Source organism: Seriola dumerili, unplaced genomic scaffold (genome assembly GCF_002260705.1).
Source record: "Seriola dumerili isolate Sdu_G_001 unplaced genomic scaffold, Sdu_1.0 BDQW01000011.1, whole genome shotgun sequence".
NCBI lineage: Eukaryota > Metazoa > Chordata > Actinopteri > Carangiformes > Carangidae > Seriola > Seriola dumerili.
The window spans coordinates 3933703-3957676 of record NW_019174266.1 but is presented as its reverse complement, the minus strand read 5'-3'; the positions used below and the strand labels follow the sequence as shown (position 1 = coordinate 3957676).

The 23974-nt window shown below is 39.7% G+C and overlaps 3 protein-coding genes across 4 annotated transcripts; 1 reads left to right on the top strand and 2 right to left on the bottom strand.

Moving 5' to 3' along the window:
- Positions 1-14: 14 nt before the first annotated feature.
- tubgcp4 (tubulin gamma complex associated protein 4) lies at positions 15-8948 on the bottom strand. The gene is made up of 18 exons (XM_022747580.1): positions 8809-8948; positions 8305-8433; positions 7832-7954; positions 7698-7751; positions 7545-7601; positions 6641-6720; positions 5602-5803; positions 5330-5495; positions 5110-5234; positions 4952-5002; positions 4762-4867; positions 3940-4047; positions 3068-3212; positions 2796-2973; positions 1486-1620; positions 1273-1389; positions 1048-1187; positions 15-915 (listed from the first exon to the last, which is right to left on the bottom strand). The coding sequence occupies exons 1-18, from the start codon at positions 8884-8886 to the stop codon at positions 909-911; spliced, it is 2001 nt and encodes a 666-aa protein (XP_022603301.1). The 5' UTR covers positions 8887-8948; the 3' UTR covers positions 15-908.
- A 319-nt stretch (positions 8949-9267) lies between these two features.
- LOC111223419 (protein CDKN2AIP homolog A-like) lies at positions 9268-13097 on the top strand. Of its 2 annotated transcripts, none has more exons than XM_022747560.1 (4): positions 9268-9323; positions 9707-9956; positions 10048-10172; positions 10918-13097. In XM_022747560.1, the coding sequence occupies exons 2-4, from the start codon at positions 9709-9711 to the stop codon at positions 11505-11507; spliced, it is 963 nt and encodes a 320-aa protein (XP_022603281.1). In that variant the 5' UTR covers positions 9268-9323; positions 9707-9708; the 3' UTR covers positions 11508-13097. The 2 variants fall into 2 exon arrangements, with proteins under 2 accessions (XP_022603281.1, XP_022603291.1); XM_022747570.1 differs by lacking the exon at positions 9268-9323 and adding an exon at positions 9419-9558.
- A 9142-nt stretch (positions 13098-22239) lies between these two features.
- Positions 22240-23726, bottom strand: LOC111224487 (cocaine- and amphetamine-regulated transcript protein-like). Its single transcript, XM_022748988.1, has 3 exons — positions 23531-23726; positions 22953-23036; positions 22240-22856 (listed from the first exon to the last, which is right to left on the bottom strand). Exons 1-3 carry the CDS (start codon positions 23717-23719, stop codon positions 22749-22751), a joined length of 381 nt encoding a protein of 126 aa, XP_022604709.1. The 5' UTR covers positions 23720-23726; the 3' UTR covers positions 22240-22748.
- Between the last annotated feature and the right edge of the window lie 248 nt (positions 23727-23974).

Sequence of the window (23974 nt, the reverse complement as noted above, 5' to 3'; positions counted from 1 at the left end):
AAATGGTACATGCAACAAGGCTTTAGTATTTACAGTTTATACAAAGAAGCATGGAGTCAAAAGATCAGATCATCCAAACTACAAAAACATTTCCCCCATGATCCTCGTGGGATTTCACTTTACAAAAGTGTTTTCTGCCTCATCACACAGCAGTGGAGGTGAGTGGAATTTCGTTTGCTCGCGGCACTGAAAAATGACATTTAAAAATTCAACAGCAGCTGAAGTTTGTTTCATGAAGCAGGTTTAAATAAATTCAGCCTGAGTTCAACATTTTAGGAAATGCGCTTATTTGCTTTGTTGCTGAGTCAGCTTCATATTTAACAGAAGTCTCAGCTGCAAAGCAAAATAAATAAATAAATAAAAAATTATTCCTGTGATTAATCTATTCCACAAACAATTAATTTAATGTACAGAGAAGTTTTAAACCTTGGATTGAAATGAGATTTTATGCTCAAGCTTGGTTCAGTTTTTAAGGCTTAATAAAGCCTTACAGAAAGTTAGCTTTGATAATCCAAAGACCTCACTGTGAACAGATGTCACAACAACTAAGTAACACTGGGAAAAAGAATCCCAATGACATCTGTTCACAGTGAGAGGTCATGACCTCTGAAGATTTTTGTCTTTTTTTTTTAATCTAATTCTGGCTGTTCTCTCTTCTTCCTCCTGTTGTATTGAGGTGATGTTTGATCATCTAAAATAAAAAGGATGCACAGCCCGATGCCACTAGAAGAGAGTGAGGAAATATGATTTCATAATTTTGGATGAACTGATCCTTCTAAAGATAATTTTAACAGACATGCCACATTAACACGGAGAAGACTGGAGGGAGTTATGTACAATATTTTCTTCTGTCCAGTGTGAAAGTTCGGCACAGATGACTCATCTCCAAACCTTGATCCTTTTTGCTTTTAAACGCTGAAAAGAGAGAATTTTGAAAAACTTTTATTTTCAGTTTAGAAGTTAGCATGTGCACCACTGTGCTTTACTTTGAGTATCAGGTATGTTAAATGATCTGCACCAGGACAGTTTGAGATATGACAATCCTACCTGCCCAGGGTGCCTCCAGCCTGTGTGTAGTACTTGTTGTAGTCCAGTCGCAGTAACAGCTGAGCCAGGTCAGAGTTTATCTGATGATTCCTCACACTTGACAGGATTTTGAACAGTAAGGACGATTGCCGTCTGAAGCCCTGAAATTCAACCGTGGTAGTATTTAACAAGAGATATTTTTTACATGTTCCAACATTAGACAAATAAGGACAGAAGTGACTCTACCTTGACCAGGATGTCAAGCTGAGCCGTCCCCCTCTCATCTAGAGAAGCCACAGTCTGACTGACCAGTGAGCAGAAGTTATGGCACAGCTCCAGGATCTCATTCAGACAGTGGAACACCTGAGGACAGGAGCATTCAGACACTCTCCGTCAGAAATAAGGATGAATTTTAGCAGCAAGGTAAAATCCAGCATGATGTGGCTTAGGAATTTATACCGGCTTGAGGAGGATGAAGGACTGGGCGAGCAGGTTACTGAGGAAATGGTCGTGGGCCAGTCTGATGCTCTCAAAGTCTCTGGTGGAGTTGATCAGCTGAAGCAGCTGAGAGAACTGAGACTCCAGGACGTCCACCTGAAGACAAACAGCAGGAAAACAACCGAGTGAAAACGCCTCAGCCGAGGGCGTAGGTATGGTCTCAGCATTGGTAAGGACACAACAACCACGCCACCCCTTCAAAACAAAGAGATTGACTTTTTAATGCTGACAGTGTTTAACATAAGATCTGAATTTACATTCAGGAATTCCCATATGCAAATGTAATATATGTACATGTGTTGAATTTCCATATATGAAATATATGTACATGTGAAGTAAAATCATATGCATTTAAAGTATAGCCTATATATGTAAAAATTACATATGAAACCGGTTAGAAATTGGAACAATATCATATATTGACATATATGTCTATCTTATAGAAACATGTATTTTAGTATGTGTAAATGTCTATTTGTCTGATGTCTGTTAGACTGTAGGAGGAAGCTGGAGAACGCAGAGAACCCACACTAGCACAGGGAGAACGTGAACTCCACAGAGAAAGGCCCAGGGTTCGAACCCACAACCTTTTCACTGTGAGGTGACACTTCTAACCACTGGACTGCTGAGCCGCCCCATAAATAAATCATCGTGTAGTAAAGCATAAAAACATAGTACAGTAAGTCATAAAAGATCATTGCATAGCAAGACATGCACATTAGGCCTTACTGTACTGTGAAGATTTTATGACTTACTACACTCATGTATATCATCGTATAGTAAGGCATAAAAAACCTGATGTGCATGTGTTTGGACTGTGAAATGAAGCGGGAGTCCTCTGAGAGAACCCGCGCTGGCACAGGGAGAACATGCAAACTCCACACAGAAAGGCCCCAGGCCCAGGGGTTCAAACCCAGAACCTTCTCACTCACAGATTTGTAAATCGAGAGTACGGATTTGCACACGGCTCTTTTCTTTTTTTCCCCCATCAGATGATCCAATGGGGTCTCAGTGTGTTTTTCATTTGGCAACAAAGGAGTCTTTGTGGATTCTGGAAATCTCTTTAAATCTGCTGTAAATGTTGTTAAATGACATTCAACTCGAATGTAATAAAAATGATATGAGGCCACAACTGGAGGCAGGGCTGCTCTTTAAAACCGAGTGTACACATGGTTTAAAGCCAGTAAGAGAAAACACAGTCTTACTTGTGTTGAGGGAAATGTGCGTTTGTACACATCATTTATACACCTGGCCCCTCCCTCTGTTGTTACCTGTAAGTAGTACTGCAGGTTGTCGATCAAGAACGCCATGTGGTTGCGTAGTCTCCACTTAACAGCATCTGTCTGGCTGGACTTGAGGTGTTTCCTCTGCATCTGTAGAGCCCAGCAGTGCTGCAGCTGCGACTGCACCCGCCGCACGCTCAGCAGGTACCTGAACACCACGTTGTACCTGACCACACAGAGGAGAGGGCGCTCACCAGCTGTTCTCAGGATAACCAGACAAATGAATTAAAGCTACAATAGGAAACCAAATGGAAACACACTTCTCCAAGACAGCAGGGGTGAAGAGGATGTGCAGCGGCCACTGGACCTTGTAGGTGAGGCCGAGAGCCGCCCAGCCTGTGGGAGGGATCTCACGAGGGGAGGTGTCCTGTGGGGGCGTGGCTCCGTCTCTGGGGCCTGACCCCTCTGAAAAAAAACAGCTGTAATCATCAACTGCTCTTGGATGCTAATTGAATCAGTCATTATTGACAGAGATAACGAGAATTAGTTCTCAGAATCGATACTGTGCCTCACTGAACAACAACACGAGTCAGATAATAATCTTCCAGTGTGTGTAAAGGTTCTGGTTTGGCTGTAATGATTGGTGACTGATCTGAAGCATTTGTTTTAATATGAAAAGATCTCGTGCACAGAAGCTGCAACATTATGTCAGAAAACTGGGATAAAATAATGATTCTTTCAATTTTCAATTAAACCATTGATTATATTTACAACTTAAATTATTGTCAAAAAGAAAGTAGTGAAAAATGAGCATCATAGTCTCTCAGAGCTGAAGGTGATGGACATCAGTCCCAAAACACAAAGATATTTGAAATAATAATTACAGAAGAGAGATAAGAGGCAAGTTGTCACATATCAAAAGCTTGAATTGGACAATATCCTTCTTGATGAACAACTTGATCATTATCGAAACAGTTGGAGATTGATTTTGCTGGCAGGTTAGTAAAAGGCTGAGTGCTGTTCTCAGTTCGATGATGAAACCACTGGATGGCGCTAAACACCAAACAAAAGATTACAGGCTTCCTGCTTTATATTCACTTCTGTTAACACGTCATCACCTGGAAGCTTCCCTCCCTCACTCTCCTAAATAAGCTTCATATCATACACACACGAGCTTCGTTCAGCTGCACACCTTTGTTGTCTTTGCCCTGGTAGTCCACAGTGAGGTGCAGCAGAGGCAGGAGGTTGTCGTCGTCCAGTAGCACCTTATGAGCTGCCTGCTGAAACGCCACATTTACATCTGTGGAACAGAAATCACATGACATTAAAACGCATTTGCTTATTTTTATTTTCATTTGTATTTCCAAGTGTTCCCACGGCTAGTTGATGAGTCCCGATTGAAATACACTTTGTCCCTGGTGAGATGTTTTTGATTTGTGTCATATTTGCTCCATCAATTGAAAAAAAAAAAAAGAACATCTTTATTCTATGGCACATGTTGATTGTTTGTTGGTTAATTCAACAGCTGAATGAATAATCAGTATACACTGTGCATTCTCTGCCATGAGCAGGAACCAGTTTAGTTATTGTTCATTTATTTATTTTTAAAACGCAGTCACACCCCATGTTGAGCAGTTAGCGGGCACGGCTCAACAAGGCAAGAGAATAACTAAAGAACTAACTAACTGTGCTGAGCCGTAGTTAAATGCTATCTGACAAACCTTCACTTATTCTTCTTTTCTAAATAGATCCAAACAACTTTTTAAATCTCTACTTTTTACTTCTGAGATAAAAACATGACACTGCTACTTCTAAGTACTTAGGGGTTAACTGCTTCCTTTTTGCCATGGCGACCATGAGAGCGAACATTAATTACATTATTTTTATGTTTCCCATTATGTAGCATGGTGTTAAGACTAAGGCAACAACTAAACAACTAAACATGCTTTATGTGCAAAGTAACTACTGAAGATAAAACATTTGACACATCGTAATCAAACATATGAACATTTACCGTGCTCAGTGACGGCTGTTGGGGGCGTCTTCAGCATGTGCTGGGCAAGGTCAATAAAAACCTGGTAGAGCTCCCCACGACCCAGCAAGTAGAAATCTTTAATGATCTGGGTGGGAAAAACACAAACGTCAACAACACTGTTCATTTTGCTCTGATTCCCGATCCAGAATTAAGTGTGATGAGCACAAACCTTGAGCTGTTCAAGCAGATCTGACTCCTCCACCATCAAAGTCCAGAGATGCTGCAAGTCATTCAGATTGTGAGATTTTAATTTTGTCACATCGAGTGTGGTAGGTCACACGGCATTCAGTTGAAAGAAGAAAATTATGCAGTACCACACCAGCTCACCTCCGCCACTGTGCTCCTGATGCGATCGATGAGGTTTTCAAAATCCACCAGGCTGAAAAGAGGCTGCTGTTTGAGTTTGTGCAGCTCAGCAGCAAATATGTCCTCCTGATGCTTCAGTATGGAGCCTGAAATAGACAAAACAATAATGTGTGGTATTGTTTTAGTGACAAAAAGAAATTATGCTTCAACAAGATTTTGGCTTAGATTTATAGTACAATACCAGCTCGAGATGGGCTGTGGTTGTGGTTTTCAAACATCTGGACAGACTCTCCCACAAAAAGGATCTTCTCAGCAACACGGATGGGAATGTAAGAAGGCAACATCTCTGTTCGCAGGGAGAACTGCTGCAGAGATGGAGCCAGCATGTTCTCCTCCTCAATCAGCCTCTGCACAACAACACAGACGGACATAATCAAGCCTCTGATTAAAAATGTGCGCTGAGCTCTTCTCCAGTGTTGGATATGGACCTGTGTCTCTGACTGTGCTTCTCACCAGGTCCTGTAGTTCTCTGAGCTGTTTCCCGCTCAGGCCTCCCAGTCCCAGGTCCTCCTCCTCCTCCTCCTGGTTGGCAGCAGCTCCTCCAGCGCTGGGCCCCTGTTTCACGAAAAACTCCTCGCTTTGGTCCAGCAGCAACCCGTGCAACATCCAAGCTGCCAGCTGCTTGTACATCACACCGTGGCACACTGCAAGAATCCTGCAGAATTGTTTTGGTATCTTAGTGTGACACAGTTAGCATTAATAAGGTGATATGGCAATACAATACACATTGCAGCTCAAGCATAGCCATAAAATAGTAAAGTAGTTTTTATAAGGGCAGGAATCAATATTACACTACATTTAAGTTCCTTCCTCCACTCATTTGGAACCACCCACAGTTTGGAGTTCTCACTAAAAATTATTAAGCTTAGCATTAAAGTAACAGTACTGTGGACTGTCACTCATGACTTGTATGTCGTATGTGTCATCAGAACTGACACCAGAGTGGAAACTAGTGAGTGTGAGGGTCCATCATTCTCCTTCCTCTTCTTCTGTTGTTGTTTAACTACAGGCTAAACTAGTTTAAAGTTGCTAAAGTATCTATTGTTCAGATATTTTCAAAAGGTTTTTCAAGCCCATATTGCAAAAATTGAAAATTAAATAGATAAAACCACACAAAAATGATAAATATACAATTTCTACAAGGCTGTACTTATCAGTTACAGGTATTAAGTTATATTTCTATTTAACATTAATATAGTAGTCCAGCCTATTTCTGGACAGATGTAGCCTATGAAACATTTAACATTGAGACTGATTTCCAGACTTCATTGCTCAAGTGTCTTATTTCAACATTGTTTGGCGTTATATTATATTAGTTGTTATAGGGTAGCCAAAAAACCAACCCATGTTAAATGACAAACGATAAAAATCAATTAGCCATTATTTAAAATCCGCCATCAAAACATCTAGTAAAACAAGGTTATTTGATGCCCCTGCATCAGTAAAAACACAAGAGAACACAACTCTTATAGTCCAAATGGAGCTGACTCACTTCTCTAAGGCCATGCGTACAGGAGGAAGACCCCCACAGCTGTGCTTGTACACCGTCTCCAGGATCTGACAGCCATGGATCTAAAGCAGCACACACAATACAGAGAGCACACACCTGTCAGGTCTCTTACCCAGCTGTTATTCTAGATAAGTAGATCTAGTTTTCTAGTCATGGCCTCCAAGGCACTCCCTCAGTGCAACCCCAGCTTTTATGTTGTGTTTCAGTCAGTGTCTTTGTTCATTTAGTTTGCATAAAATACATGAACGAGTTACAATACAAGCTTGTTGAGCAAATTTGACCAAATTTCCACAAAATCTGTGTGTATTTCCATCAACTATGACAAGATGACATAATTAATTGAGCACCAGGAACAAGCCCATTATGGCATGTCACTGCTGATTCCCACCTAGGAAAGAACTTGTGTTTTGTCTTATCTTTTTATGAATTTCATTGATTCATGTGTATCCTGTTGTGTTTTTAAATCAGCTGCTCTGGTGAACATGCATTCTGGAGGCTTTCTGGAGGGGTGGAGCCCTGGAACAATGAATGGCAGCATGACATGAATGCTTCATCTACGGTAGAAAAAGCAAAAGGAGGTCTTATCTGAAAAGTCTGTTTCTAACAGCCTTTACGGCATTCCTGTCTTTTTTAATATGCCAACATTTCAAATTTTTTTTTATGATGCTTCTGCTTTTTTTCTGGCATTTCTACTCAGTTTTGGTGGATGGAATTGTGCACAATTTCACCACAAGACACTTGGAAAAAAACACCTCTGTTAATTTAAGTAATCTGGGAGGTTCAAGTGGAATTACTGGGCTAACTTGTGGTTGTATGAATTTATCTGATGAAATATTTTCCCAATCGTGTGAAAACTTTACACCACCCTTAATTTGCATTTCCTTACCTTCTGTGATTTTATAGTTTCTACCACCACCATCACTGAGGGAAACAACAACTGGAACTTGAGAGAAAAAATAAGGTGTTAAGACATTTAAGTAAAAGACTTTCAACTGAGACTAGAAATATCATCTCCTTAGGCATTTAAATAATGCTTCACCTGGTCAAGCTTATAATTCACATGGGATATTGTCAGATGTGGATCTCCAAGGAACTGAAACATATACACAAGTTGAATGAGCATCCTCTCACATGCTTCACCATTCATTATTAATGGCTGTGTCATCAGTTTACCTCTTGTTCAAGGTCCAGCAGGGTCTGTCTGTACGGCTGCAGCATAGAGTCCAGCCCTGTGCAGAAAGCCCGCAAGTAAATTCCATGAAGTCCAGTCTGGTTGGGCTGGTTTGTGTGATGTTCCTACACAACAACGACAACATTATGTGAATTTTTCATTTTATGCATTGGACTAAACAACATTCCTAAACAAAGCCACATGCTTGAAACTAATTGAAAGAGAAATCAAAGGAAGGTTAATGATGTGTTCAGTTTTTCTTGGAAATTTGCTTTATGGAGAAGAATAAAGTGAGTAAGATGTGTTTGTATTATTACCAGAGAAACCCTGTCTTAGATAAGATAAGATAACTTACTGCATTTCAGATGCAGTCAAATACCAACAGTAAAAATGAAACTGAACTGATACAATGAATTAAGCTTACAGTTTACATCTTAAATGTGTAAAAGTGTTATCATGTAGGCCTGGGACTCACTTGTTGATGCACATGGCCAGTGTGTTGTTCTATGAACTCTGTAAAGCGTATGTAATCTGAGCCCAGTTTACAGATCCGGTTGAGGACACTGGTCTCACTGGGGTGAAGGAAAGGCAGGTCCTGGGACACCTGCGGGTGAAACAACATGGTTCATGTTCGAAAAGAGACACGGTGTGCTTCTAATACACAAAGGTTATTGTGATGCAAAGAATACTAGAAACACCTGCTCTCATGAATGCAAGCACTACAAACTGCAGCCTCCATAATTAAATTAGACTGCATTAGTTTTAGCAAGGTGTACCTACTAGAATTAAAGTATATAGTATTTAAAGTAAGTATTCCCTCTCTAACCTTAACTATAATACAAAGACAATATTATCACTTCAACATGACAGGCCTGTTAAAAAGATAAATATTAAAGAACATAAATTACCGTTAGCATGCTATGTTAAATCATAGCGAGTTAATTCAGAAACGTAGCTGTATCACAGTTTTCAGTATTACCTGCAAACCAGTGCGTTTGTTCCATGTGAAAATGGTCCCCGGGTATCCGCTTAACGCTAGCAACAGCTCATGAATCATTTTAATTCAGCTTGAATTGATTAAAAAAAATGGGAAAATACAATATCTCATTCAGACACCAAAACAAACTGCCGCCTGAGCTGTCGCGGGCTAGAGACGTCACGATCCAAAGCATCACGGGATATATGCGAGTGTTGGTGGCTAGCACTCACCACCGGTTCGTGCTTTCCTCCCTTATAGTTTGCTTCGATTTTGAACTGTCGCAAAACCAAAAGCGGCTATTATTATATTTTATTCGGATTCGTGGCGTTAAGCGACGATAGCAACGGAACCGTTGTTGCTTTAAGGCTTAAACGAATCTTAAGCGAGAGTTAGCATGGAAGTGTTTAGCTAGCGCGGCGCTTCTGGGAAATGTAGTTTCTTGCACAAAAAGTAATTCCTGCGTCATCAATCGGTCATGTAACTAGCTAGGAACACCTCGCAACAGAGAAAGCTTGGTATGTTTCAAGATAAAATGGTGACTTCATGTAGACTGTTACTCACATTATTATTACGATTAACAGCAAGTTGTAATTATTAGCGTGGCCTCTGGTTGAGCTAACGTTCCTCGGCTAGCCGTTTGTTAGTTAGTTGCTAAAGTCAGTTTCTCTCTGGAAAACATTTACTTGTTAGCTTAACTATGCTACAACCAGGCAACAAAACACAGCTGTACGCAGTCTAACGCGCTGAGTAGTAGGTTCACATCTACATCAAGTCTTTTGCAGACGTGTTAGGCTTAATTAGTCTGATTCATGCTAGCTGTACTCACTTGAATGCTACACAAATAAACGATCGAGTGTGGGGTTTCAATGCTTCTTATATCCACTGTTTGTTATTGCAGGGATGGCGGGGGAGAGGAGCGGAGAGGAAATAGTTTCAGAGTACCTGGGCCAGAACCCGCAGCTGGCCCAGTGGGTCGAAACTCTCAGGAGCTACTGTGAGAGCAACAAACAGTGGTTCGCTCGGAGGGAGTTTATCTTGAGAAACATGGAGGCTTTCCCCACAGTGGAGCCTGGAGTCCCCAGCAGCAGTCTTGACAGGCTGCTCTCTCTGTCCATGGTCTGGGCAAATCACGTTTTCCTCGGCTGCAGGTAAGACACACAGACACAGCAGAACTTCTGAAATCGCAGATTGAGGCCCTGGGGTGAGGAGTTACTTGTCTTTGTTATCTTCCCCTCTCAGTTATCCACAGCCTGTAATGGACAAGATCAAGGATATGGGTGAGGGGATAGTTGTCCAAGACCCTCCAGTTCACAAAACGACAAAAGATGGAGCCATGGCCAAAGGAAAGCGGAGTGCCACAACTGGTAATGTAGTGCACATTTTCAATAAAGCAGACTTGTATGGTACAGTGTACGATGTGGCTGAAATCTTTTTAAGTTAACCAGAAACAGTTCATGTGGACACAGTATGAAAAACTAATAACAACTGGGTGTTTATATTGATACACAATGTTCACACTACTAATATTTTAATGTTTTAGTTTGTATTGTGATATTTGGTTTTGTTGTGTATCCCACATTTGATGTTTTTATAATATTAAACAAATCACATACAAATGATCTATCTTGAGCACAACAACCTGCAGTACATAGTAATAATATTACTTACTTATTGGAAGCTGCAATTTGCTTCTTATGTTGTTTATTGAACACGCATGTGACAATTTATAATTTGCCATACATATGATCTTTTTGCCATTCCACTTTAGGAAATGTAATGAGTCCAATGAAAAGCTGTCCCAAAGTAAAAACACATCTGTGATGTTTTTCTGGTTAACTTGAATAGCCTTTATAAGAATTATCACTGCTTACAAGCTATGAATACATAAGATGGCAGGAAAGACTCTGTGCACTCCCACAAACTTTCTATAGCCTGTTATGGACCACTGACATGTTTCAGTTATATTTTCTATTACAGCAGGATGTCAACGTAATTACCTAGATGCAAGTTTTTGTTCTTTAGACACCCACACATGAAGTCTGTTTCCTCATTAAATACTGTTTCTTTGTGCAATCAACACTGTCGTGACTGTTGTGTCATCATTTGCAGAAGGCGATGCTGACAGCTGTGTGAAAAGAGCCAAATGTGGGTCTAATGAGCCTGACAGTCGACCTCCTGGCAGGACAGCCACACGGTCAGTGAGTCAGAAAGCAGGACCTCCTCCACAAGCTCCAGCAGAGCACCAGCCCTTCTTCAACCGCCTCTACAAGGCTGTGGCATGGAAGTTGGTCTCGGCAGGGGGCTTCGGTCCCAACCTGGACCATTTTGAAATACTTCGTAGCTGTGTAGAGTCATGTAAACAGACCCTGACCTCCGTGTTTGTGCCACTGAAAGACATCACAGGCCTCCCTGCAGGTCGCACACAGAAGGAAGGCCATGTGTGTGAAATTCGCTGTCAGACTGTCTACATGGGCACAGGATATGGGCGGGATGAGGCTGCTGCCAGAGCCATGGCTTCCAAAGAAGCCTTAAAAGTCTTTCAGGGGCGAAAAGTGACAGTAAAGATCTGTAGACGGAGATACAAAGGGAAAGATGTGGAGGATTTGATGTTGTTGGACGAGCAGCCTCGGAGTCAGGGCTTTCCTCCTGCGCTCAGCTACCCTTTTCTGGACGAGCAGCTGGAGGATGGTTCTTCGTAGAGAAGACAGACTGTGACATTTGCCCTGCTGTGATCCCAGTCGGAGCATCGACAAGTGGCATTTACTGAATGGAGCTACTGAAGGAATTCATAACTGTGTCAGGACCAAACTGTTATGCAGCTGAACATCAACTAGACTTGAGAATCATTAAGTACCTAGACCATTAACTATCATGACACATTTCCCACATTACTTTAGTGTCATAACACAGGTGATACGTTATTTGACAAAAATCTGTGATAAATCACCAAAACAGGAAAACAAAGTCCTTAAATCTGCAAAAAAACAAGAATCTTATACGGTATTGACTACATATTCCACCTCTTTCAGTTTTACAAAGTTTTATAGACAACAGTGTAACAGTTCGTGGAATTAGAGCATGTGCCATCATTTAAAAGTCAAACAGCCATAAACTGGTAAAAAAGCTCAACTGTCAGAGGGCGAAACAGTTTAAGAGTTAAGATAAAGGCAGCTTAAAATGCCACCTTAATAAATTAGAACATTTTACTTATGTGATTATTTGTCCCAATTTTTTTATTTTTTATACTCCAAACCTCACTTTGTTGCATTTTTGGTTTGTTTAGATTACCACTATTCACTTACAAGGGAAACAAAAGTCACATGAACAAACTAATTACTTGTCTTTTACAGTTTTGATCACCTGCCGTTCTGCCATGGTACAGATTTTGGCAGCAGGATGCAGTCAAAACTAATACAGTCACTGTAACTTTTCCTGAACATGATGGACTTGTCTGTTATGTGCATACCAGTTGAGAATACAAACATACCTGAATATTAAGTATCAAACCAAACTTTATTTTGATACTTTAGTTTCTGTAACTATAAGTGACTGTTGGAATGTCAGATGTCAATATTTTTTTAATATTTGTTCCCATTAACCTAGTCAATTTTAGGGTTGTCTCTTGAGACAGGTTGGAGTTGCATTCCCTAATGACCCGCACTTTAATTGTGTTAACACAGGACTGGGCCTTGCTTGTCTTTTTTAAGCCAGAGAAATGGTGGTGATCCAAGTTGTTTAATACGAGCTCCAGTCAGTCCAGTTCTTGATTAAAACTAGGAGTTCAGTCGTAATCTTCTGAACAGTGATTTAACAAATAACCACACACAGAGTTTCTGCAGTCAGAGTAATGCAAAGTTTTGATGGTTTGAGTTTCATTTCACTGCATATGTGCAGAGTTTTCAGCTTTTGTGTTCTTTTCAATGACTTGACCAGCTACAGTACCCATCATACTGTACACAGAAGTACTAACGGCTATTGCTTTTATTTTAATTTAAAATAATTATTAGTTGACTGATTAAAAAACCAAAACAGCGAGACCCACACTATGTTGAAAATATTGGGGTGTCATAATTAAGAATATTCATTTGAACACAGTTAAATCCAGTGTGTACAGTTATGATGTGTTTGGGGGTAAAGTGCTGCTGTGATGTGATTTTTGTTTCTTGATTTCCAGTCCAGTTGAAGTTGAACAGGTTTGCATTGAAGTGTGAGTATCTACACTGTTCTATGTTACTGTGCGTTTACACCAGTGGTCCTGTTTCTATATATTTTTTAAATAAACATAATTTAAGCAAGTCACGTTTATTTGGTTTTCTTCTGCAGAGAACAGCACCAAGCATTATCATGACTGCACAGTTATTCAAAGAACATTTAATAAAAATAAACCAAACAAGATTTTAAACAATTATATAACAGCAAACAACTATCTCCTGTGTAAACATATAGTGGCTTCCTGAGCAGAGAATGAAGTCACACCCCTGCTGAATGTGTTGTGATCTGAGTTTTCTGTTCTTTGTTTTGGTATCAGGTCTCAAAAGATCCGTCTGCAGCCTCCAATATTCAGTTACACCTATTTCACATTACATCGGGCGCGTGCATGTTAGTGCGTGTAAGAGTCCCTCCCTATTAAACCATTGGCCCTTCCCACGTTTATAAACACTCAGGCACCGCCCACAGGTAAGATGGCGGTAAACTACTACTGTTCAGGTAGAAGCTACCTACCAGAAGTTCCTCCACTGAAGAAACCATGTTTTAATCGTAAAAGGCCTAATAAAGGCTAATAAAGAAAGATATAAGACCAGAGAGCAGGCAGACTGACCATGGGCACTACCAGCTCAAATCTTGATTGGCCACTGGACCATCAAACAATCCATAAAGTTTTTAAAGTTTTTACCGGCTCAGTGTTATAACGCTGAATTTCTTTCCCAGTTCAACTGTGGCGCCAATTCTGGACTATAACAGCCCCAGGAGCCGCTGAAAGAACCGGCCTCTCTTCTCCTCCACGTGTAAGTAACTTGATGGCTACATGATGCTACATGTCTGTTTTCATTAGTGACCGCTACATGGCAACGTTAGCTAACTTACTGTTTTCCGATGCTATGAATGTGTTTTGGCAAATGTCGCTATCGCTAGTTAGCTAACTGTCAGTGTTGCTGTGGAGCATATCACAGCAATGCTAGCGTCAGCTGATTGTTTTTGTTGGCTCTCGTGTACACGGGGTAACTTTATTCACTTCTTGCTGTGAGTTTGACGGTCGCTTTTACCGCGGCACGAGGATGTTACGAAACACCTTGCTGACTGGGGACGTGAGGTTGTTTTGGTCTGAAATGCTGGTGGTTCAATGCGACATCTAGTGGGAGTGACGGTCGCTTACAGAGCATTTAATCTCATTTCACTTGGAGGATTTCTGACAACTGCAAAACATAATTCTTGGAGTTTTATATGTTGAATTATGTCACATACTGCCTCTCATTAGTGATGATTGGCAAGTTTAGACACCAGTGAATAGGATGACTCAGTTCCTTATTAGAGATGGTTAAATAGATGTTAGCGGTGCCGGATCAAATAATTATAAACTCTAAGTGATTTGAGTGACATTCATGCTTGACCTCCCCCCACGGAAGAAACTAAGCTATTGTTTATATCAACAGGACGCCTTCGGCCTCATCAACACAGTTGACCCGGCTGTTTATTCACATGGCTGCACTGTGATTCTTCAGTAGACAACGTGAACACGAGCACTGCTATGATCCGGAAACATGGCTAATGCTTAAAATAAGCTATTTCCTACTCTTTGGTGACAGGTGGACATGTCACGTTTGTGTATGCAAGAGGAGCTTATGGTTATGTCAGTGTCTTCCTGTAAAAACCTTATATTATTGGGGATTGTACAAATCAGGGTTTGTTTTGATCAAACTAATAATAAGGACACTTACAACACTTTAAAGCACCAACTTTCAGAACTACTTACTTACAGCCAAGTGTAAAAGTCACATTTAAGAGCAACTCTCAAGTGATCGCATGTATGATCGGGGAAAGAATAATAATATAATACTATAATATAATAATATATTATAGAATAATAATAATCAGATATAGACAGACCAAACATCTGCTATATTGTACATGCTTTTCAATGACAGAATGTACAAACTGCCAATGTGTTCGTCTGCGAGTGTTGTAGAAGAGGGCAGGTAGCTTGTTAAATGGCTATAAAATAACGAGAGCACAGATGTGTCAGGGATGATTGAATGCTACAGACATGACCAGACTTGTGGTGTTGTATATTGTGGCTTTTTTTGTTATTCTTTAACTCAAAAGACATCAACGTTCACCAGATGATTCATTATTTTTTTCAATTCATAGACGGCCTTATACAGAAAATTCCACAACAGGAGGTAGAGCAATAGTTTTTATTCTTGTGTGAGGAAAAGAGAAGGTTTTTTACGTCCAAAATTTAGCTTTTAGCAGTTTGATAAATATGATCAAACCATGCTCCAACTAAAGCTTCCCAGTCTGTATTTCACCCTTATAGAATGTGTATTTTCAATTTCTAAACAGACAACAGTATCTCGTCATGGAGGTCACATTTTGGAAATATACTTTATTGTTTTATACAGTTGGTCTCAGGCTTCACCACTAGAGGGCAGCGGTGCTTATTATGTGATTCTGAACTTTACAGTGGGACTCCCTGTCATCTGTCTCTTCATGTGATCCCAGTCTGACTCCATGATGTTGAGATCAGGGCTCTGTGGGGGGCAGACCATCTGCTGCAGGGGTCCTTGTTCTTCTTGTCTCTGAAGATGGTTCTTTATAACTCTTGCTGTTTGTTTGGGCTTGTTGTTCTGCTGCAGAATTAATTTGGGACCAATCAGACGCCTCCCTGATGGGTTTGTGTGCTGGATAAGAATCTAAACATCTAAAGTGCCTCAAACTTCTGCATAGTATGATGTAACTACAACAGGAATATTCTGTTTGTAATAAGATGTGAAACTTAATATTTCCACTGAAATATGAATCCATCTCCATGTAAACTGACCTAAGGTCTTTTAAGTCCCAAAACAAAGAGACATTAGAGCACCTAACAACCCAGACATGCTGCTATAAAGTATCACATACTAAAACAATAAAGTGCAGTGTAACATAAAGTACAGTATCTCAAGCTACCCTCAAGAACTACATAAAGTACCACAACCTATTGTACTGTATGAGTGTTGTACCATACAATTGCATACCACAAACTGAATATTACAAACTTAATCTACCCTGATTCTTTGTGGTGTACTTACTTGTTGGTAGTCTGTGATAGTCTGTGGTATTTTGGAGTAGCATGTGATGTGTTATGCTACTTTTTTGTGGAACTTTGTGCTTGTGGTACTTTTATGTACATTCGTTGGCATTTTTTTTGGTACAATGCAGTACACTTTGTCAAAGGCTTTGTTTTGCTTTGTGATATTTTTTGGTAGATTATAGTACTTTGCAGGAGCCTGTGAGCCACTTTGAGGCACTTTGTGTTATTATGGTACTTTGTAGCACATTTTGTTGTAGTTTTTGTACATTATGTTACNGGCAGGAGCCTGTGATGTGTATTGGTCAGCTTAATGAAACTTTGCTTTATGGAACATTTTTAGTAGTTTGTGGTTGTGCTACTTTTTTTTTGCAACACTTTGAGGCACTTTGTGTTATTATGGTACTTTGTAGCACATTTTGTTGTAGTTTTTGTACATTATGTTACAACAGTAGCGTGTGATGAGTCTTAGTGAGCTTAAGAGAATTTATTTATTTTGGTTCTTTGTAGAACCTTTTATTGCAGTTTGTACAGATTGTGCCACTTTTTGATTATGGTGTGTGGTTTGTTTTTGCTGCACCTTTTTGTAACTTTGTGGCCCTTGTTACTTTGGTATGTCTGTGAAGTATGTGTTATTATTGGTACTTTTTAGTACACATTGTGATTCTTTGTAATCCCTCATTCACGACCTTGTGTTTTCTTCTGGTAGTTTCTTGTGATTTTGGGCACATTGTAGTGCTCAGTGTCGGTAGTAATTACTGCTTTTTGTGATACCTTTAAGTTTATTTTGGTATTTTGTTGTACTTATATGCTTTGTGATAGTAAATGATTCTTTTTGAAATCCTATATTGTAATTTGTGGTGTTTTAAAGGTGCATTATGGTACCTTGCATGTGATTTGTTTTAGTAACACTAGAGACTGGACTGTCCTGTCTTTGATTTAATATTATATTTTTCATTATATCTTCCATTTATTGGAGAGTAACAAGAAGAGGAATAGTGGTAGTAACGGGTAGAGAGAGGGGTATGACATTCAGCAACATTGATTTATTTATTTGGATCATTCATGATGAGTGATAATAACAGTCATGGCCATCACATTACATGAGGTTTGTACTGTATATGCAGACACACAACAAGAGGTGTGTGAGCATGTGCACATATTATAGTTCACACCTTTATAAATCAATTTAAATGCCTCAAGCATTGTCTGGTGTTGATATATTGTGTGTGGTTTACACCCAACAACGTCATTCTCAGAGAGTAATCTCTATTTCAGACTGTATCATTTGTCACCTGCTCTTGTGTCTCCATCCATCACATGCTCAATCATCCCATGCCTCTTCCTCTTTTTCAGTTTCTCTGTGTTGTCCATCACTATCCCTGTTTTTCATTCTGTAGTTCACTGTCAAATTATCGCACACAAACAATCTCTTCTCTCAATCGGCAATTGCTGCAGGTTTGAACTGTCTCAATGTGTGAAAAAAAGCCCTTATCCACGCATGCAATCTCTATCGGCATTGGAGGTAATTCCCCCGAGGAATCAATAACAAATCCTCGCTGTCTGGAGAAAGTAATACTGTTCAGGAATAAGATAAACAGTCTTATTGTCAGTATAACCGCCATGAATGTTTCTAGTTGTTCAATGGTTTCTGTAAGTGTTTCATAGAGGAAAGATGGTGAGATTTTCTCAATCTATGGATGGCTGAATATAAAACAAGCAAACATGACCAATATTAAAGTTAAGTTTTCATCAACAGCAAAACAATCTAAAGCAATGCTAGTAGTAGTGCTACTGGATGAGTGTTTTTTTTTTTTTTTTTTTTTTTTTTTTGGTCGAAATAAGATTTTACGCTGTGTGCACAAGCTAATCTCTGGTGTTGAGAGTGTATCTAGTGGGAGCAAGTGAGTACAAGTTTCATTCCTGACAGCTTCCTAGCACTTATTATACTTATATAAAATAGTCACCAATAACTCTCAGGTCACTTAAGGTAATAAAACTTTATTACTTCATTTTCTCCCATTTTGAGGAGGCTGTGTGCATCTTATGCAGGCAAGCTGAATGATAGAGATGTATGTGTTCTTAATTAATCTTAAATCTATGCACACAACATATGAATGTTTTTCAAAAAAGATAAATAACTTATTAAAATAGATTATGAAAAATAAAAATGCATACAAAATTACACCTAAAATGACGAAACAAAAACAAACATTAACATAAATCAACATGTTGGACATATTAAGAATTTGACCTCATGATGGTGCCAGATGAAAAGTCATTAGAGTCATTATTCCTCTTCTTGAACATGCCCAGGAAAATCCATGCTAATCTGTTGATGAGATTTAGATATTTCCTGTTTAGAGGGGCAACAAAACAAATAGGACTCATTCTCCAGCAGCCAGGAATGACCTGTGTTTGGGGAGATATTTCACTCTGGATCAATATGTTAGACTGGTGAATAAATGCACCAGCTGATATTGTCATGTGGCGCGCTGATACAGTGGTTAGCAGTGTCACCTCACAACGAGAAGGTTCTAGGTTCGAACCCTGGGGCCTTTCTGTGGGGAGTTTGCGTGTTCTCCAGGTACACCGGCTTCCCCCCACAGTCCAAGTCCAAAGCCATGCACATTAGGTTAAATGGCAGGTCTAAGGTGCCCATAGGTGTGAATGTGTTGTGTGTCTCTATATGTCAGGTAAATATTAAATATATAGAATTATTTTCCAGGAAATAACAGGACAAACAGGAAGAGGTGTCTGGTTATTTTGATCAACAGCACAAACTGCAGTCCTTCTTTAGCTCCATGTGTACTTCCTTAATGATAACACGCACATCCCGAGTGTACACACACACACAGCCAAGCGAAAACGGACTAAGTAAACATTTTGTACTTGTCTCCACTGTATTATTGATGACTGCTGACAGAGGAAGGTTGGATAAGAGATAAGCACAGTGATGTGGAATACGACGATGCTGCCCAAGCTGCAAAAAAACAGAGGGCCTGAAAAATCAAGTCAACTGAAACATCAGTGAGGAGTCAAGGAAAACATCAGGTAACTTAAGACAATAATTTCAATCACCAAATCTCAAAAGGGACTTTAGTGTCAGTTGTCCATGTGCAGCGTGCAAATTATACAATGATGATCCCGGGGTCAAGTTTTTCTCTGGGGTGAAAGGGAACCCAGCACAGTGCAGGCGCATGCTTCAGTGAACTGTCCTTACACTATTATGCTTGTTTAACTAAAGCTGTCAAATAAATGTAGTGGAGTAGAAAGTTCAATATTTCCCTCTGAAATGTAGTGGAGTGGAAGTATAAAGTAGCATGAAATATGAAATTCTCAAGTACAAGTACCTCAAAATAGTACTGAAGAACAGTACTTAGAGTAGATGTACTTAATTACTTTCCACCACTAATACAATAACTTAGCCCCCAGCACACATGCATTTTAATATTGTTCAATTCCCCAACCAGCAGCCTATTATAAAAGGTAAAAGACTAAACCACCTTAAACACACAAAAGACTATTAAAATAAAATAATAAACTCTATATTGACGTCAAAATGTATCCAGCAACTAATCCTCCATTGTTTCACTGCTCATGAATGAGCACCAGTGTTTGCTAAAAGTAGATAATATTTTACATTTTATGTTGGTAATGAAATGACAAACCAGCACTGGAAATGAGAGGGTGCGCTATCAGCTAGCCTAGCTGACATCAGTTAGCTAAACTGCAACTTAATGCTAAAGTTAGAAACTAGCTAACATTAGCTAACTCTGAAGGTATGAAAGTAACAAGCTCGATAGTTAGCTAATGCTACTTACATTTACCTTCAGTGTCAGGGAGACTTGAGGATGTTAGCCACTGACGTGAGTGAGACAGGCCTTTAGCTAATGTCAATGTGGTATATGGTACATGGGAAATATATTGTTATATTTACAATTACAGGTATAAAAGATAGATAAATGATTCAACCCCCCCTGAGCTGTTGTCCCCCCCCCCCTTTAATTAAGTATAAGTAGCAATACTAAATTTTAAAAATACTCCATTATGAATCAAAGCCCTGGATTCAAAATGTAACGTATATAAACGTAAGTAAAAGCAATAAATATTAGCAGCAGAACATACAACCATCAAGAATAAAGGACTCATTATGCAAAACAGCCCCTCTCAGTTTTTATTATTAACAGTGACAAGAAAAAGTCAGTTACCCCTTGGAAAAAAACCTGGTTTTCTGCATTAATTGGTCACCCTGACATTATCCTGTAGGACATGCTGTCAAGCTGTGCCAGGCGCAGAGGCAGCAAAGCCCCAAATCATGATGCTCCCTCCACCCTACTTCACCTTCGTGATGATGTTTTCATGTTGGTGTGCACTGCCCTTTTTACAGCATACACACTGCTGCATGTTGTTCCCTCACACACTTGCAGCTACACTGTGAATGTTTGAATGATATTTTCATAAAATTTCATACATAAATAAAGATCATTCCAGAGGGTTCACTTACCTCTTTTTGCTACTATATATTATTGGATTATTATCATTATTGCAGGTAAGCGTAATTTTAATGTTGTTCTGGTGATTGTTGTTGTTGTAACTGCTGGGTAGTTTAAACTGATGGTAATTTTTGTATGTAAAATCTTAATCTGCACAGTAGCTGTAAGATAATGCACTGCAGTCCTCAACTTGAGTGAATATACGCAGCTACTTTCTGCCATTTTAACACTGAACTCACCATTTCAGACAAAATACTTTTTATGGTATTCATTGACTTTTGGACTGCCACAAGTGATGATCTCAAAGGTCCCATATTTTACACTNGCTGAAATACAACACACAGTATGGGCGCCAGTTTTCACCTCATAAGAGGGATTTCTGGAGAGTTGAAGCAAAACAGTTGGCGACAGCTTTGTTGAATTTTTGAAAACATGCCACAAGTGATGATCTCAAAGGTCCCATATTTTACACTTTTCTGGTGTTTTAAGTTTTGATATCCACAAGTAAATATATTTGTGGTTTTAAGCACCAAAAAACATCAGTGTAGTTGTACATCTCCTCTCTCAGGTTTCTCTCTGGAGTTCTAGCAACAACAGGTCAGTCAACCAATCAGAAGAGAGGAGGCTTTGAGCCTCATGGTTCATTTTAAAGCTCAGCTCACAGGCTGTGTGCATTTCTCTGTGAACTGAGCGCTTTGATACTTTCACAGTATTAATATAGAACCTAGACCTGCTTTATAATCAAAAAAGACATGGGACATGGACGTCTCACTATTACGATCATAAGGTACACTGTGAAGGCAGCAGGGCAGCTGTAGCTCTGGAGGTAGAGCAGGTTGTGTCAATTATTTGCAGGGTGGGAGGGAGGCAGATTTAAAGATCCCTTCCAGAGGGGAAAATACTCTTTGAATAATAATTTGTCTCCGATATGGTTTTAAATTATGGCTAAAAAATCCTTCTCCCATATTGAAAAACAATGCAAATTCTATAAATGCAAATACTATTCATTTCAAAACTACTGGACACAAGATGACTTTAAAATCATTCCTGTTTTGATATTAAGCTTGGTTCTGCAAAAGTTATGTAACTAAATCCTACATGTGTTATACTCACCATGGATTCAGATTTAAGGTGAGCACAAAGAAGCAGATGAATGTGAAAACAAACTCTGCACAGTGAAGCTCCAACATCCATGTGAAGGAGCAGTAAAGTAAAACACAGTTTTGGGTGGAGGGGGACTTTAAGTCGAAACTGGCAAACACATCTTTGATATGACGTTAATATATTTAATTTTAGATCACTCTAAACCTGAGTGGGATGCTCAGTGTTTTTTTTTTGGCGTGGTGACAGAGTGACTGAGACGTGACAGTCACTCTCTGGTTCATGTTTCCTCTGCAGCGGAACGAGCTTCCATTTAAAGCCCCCTCCCCAATGGAGCAGTTTTGCCGCCCCCGGGAGGTGTGACGTCACAGATCGCGGTCACAGCAACGTCATTGTTCAAATATTGAATGAACAAAAAAATAAAAATAAAAATAGAAAAAAAAGCAAGTCATGCGCGTTATATAACTGATTCCAAGCCAGCAGAGTTATTACATTTTAAAAGAACAAGCGGCCACTCAACTGCTTTACAAAACAACATGATCCACACTTTATTACTGTTATTGTCATACACAAAACATTCATCTGAAACTAAATAGCTCAAGTTCAAAACACAGTTTGGATTTGTCCTGACGAAGAATCACGATGATTTTCCCATAATATTGCTGTTAAGACTTTACAGTGTGTATGTGGTCCTCAGGTGAGTTTACTGTGCATTATGGGTTATTTCTTAGCTCCTACTACATCACAACAATGATCCTGTGGTTCTCCTACAGACATAAAGTGGCTCTGAATATTTACAGTAACTTTATTGGTCTTGATGGTTTCCTCATCTCCTGTCCATCACCACAATATCCTTATAGTTTTTCTTTGATAATATACTTTTAAAATATATTCTTATCATAGAACTACTATAGTTTATTTCGTAAGGGTGGGGCAGTCACCCCACCTGCTCCTCGGCTGCATCATAAAAAAATATGACAGTAATTACAAAGCAATGGAGAGACAGTTTTTCCGACCCTCCATCTCACTGCAACATTCAGATGGTTCAGATCAGATCATAAGCACTTCAGCAGGAAAAAGTTACAGAAAGCTCCCCGGGGACAGTCGCACATCTTCCCGATCCGAGCGCCTTTTCTCACTGCGCACTGCTCCCCGACATCACACTGACAGAGAGAGAGGGGGGGGGGGGGGGGGGGGTCATTTCTACTTGCTGCGACACCAATATCAATATCAATAAATAGGATATATGTGTACAATACCGTGGGGACTTGGCCAAATTTCTTCTCCCACATAGGCAGTCGTTTAGCCTGCAGCTTTTCCAGAACTTCTTGGAGAGCTCCAAGCTGCCAGGAAACATAAACACAGCAAACGTGCTTCATTAATGTACCTTTTGTTTGATTTCATTTTATTTATTTTTTTTTAACAACGGACATACATATATATATATATTAGTTTGTCATATGATCAATTAAGAGAAATGCAAAACGATTGAAAATCTGTGGTCTGTCGGTAAGGACATGGAGATATAGTGAAGGTAAACATTTTCATTTGCAAAATAGATTTCAGCAAAAATGTGAGATTTTGGTTAAAATGGCAAAACTTTTATGACAAAGTGAGAAATGTTACATGACGGTGAAAATCTTAAATCCATGCATTTCTGAATGGAGTTTGGCTCATTTTAAGGTGGTCACGGTGTTTTATCACAGTGTCACTTAGATTCAAAGTGAGTAACGCGCAAAAGAAATTTAATAAATTACAAATTGATTTGATAAAATAATGAAACATGGAAAAAAAGAAAAAAAAAGTTGCGGAATGAAAGCGGAGATGTGAATCTTACCAGCTGCTTCTCGCTGGTCAGGTTCGGACCTTTGGGGTAGAAGTCCCGCAGGGCTCTGGGGCTCAGCTCCTCCTCGGACTCGCCGTCCAACACTTCGGCTCCAGCGGCGCCGGAGAGCAGCAGCAGTGCGCAGAGGAGCGCCCCGCTGGGCAGCCTGGAGCTCTGCATGGTCCTGATGTGCGGCAGCATGTGGCCCTTTCCCCGTCTCAAATAGTCGCTCAGCCCGCGCCAAACACCTTTTTATCTGACTCCTGCCATCTGCTCGCTCCACCTTATCCTTTGATTTTTTCTTTTTGTCATGCGTAACAGCTGCCTTGGGTGAGTCATCCCGTAAAAGTTGCTGGGCAAAATATGCCTCAAAAAGTCAACAACAACAGCAGCATCGTTACTGGTAAAGTAATGGATTACTCGTTACTAATTGTAAAGTGATGAGGTAATTTCTGT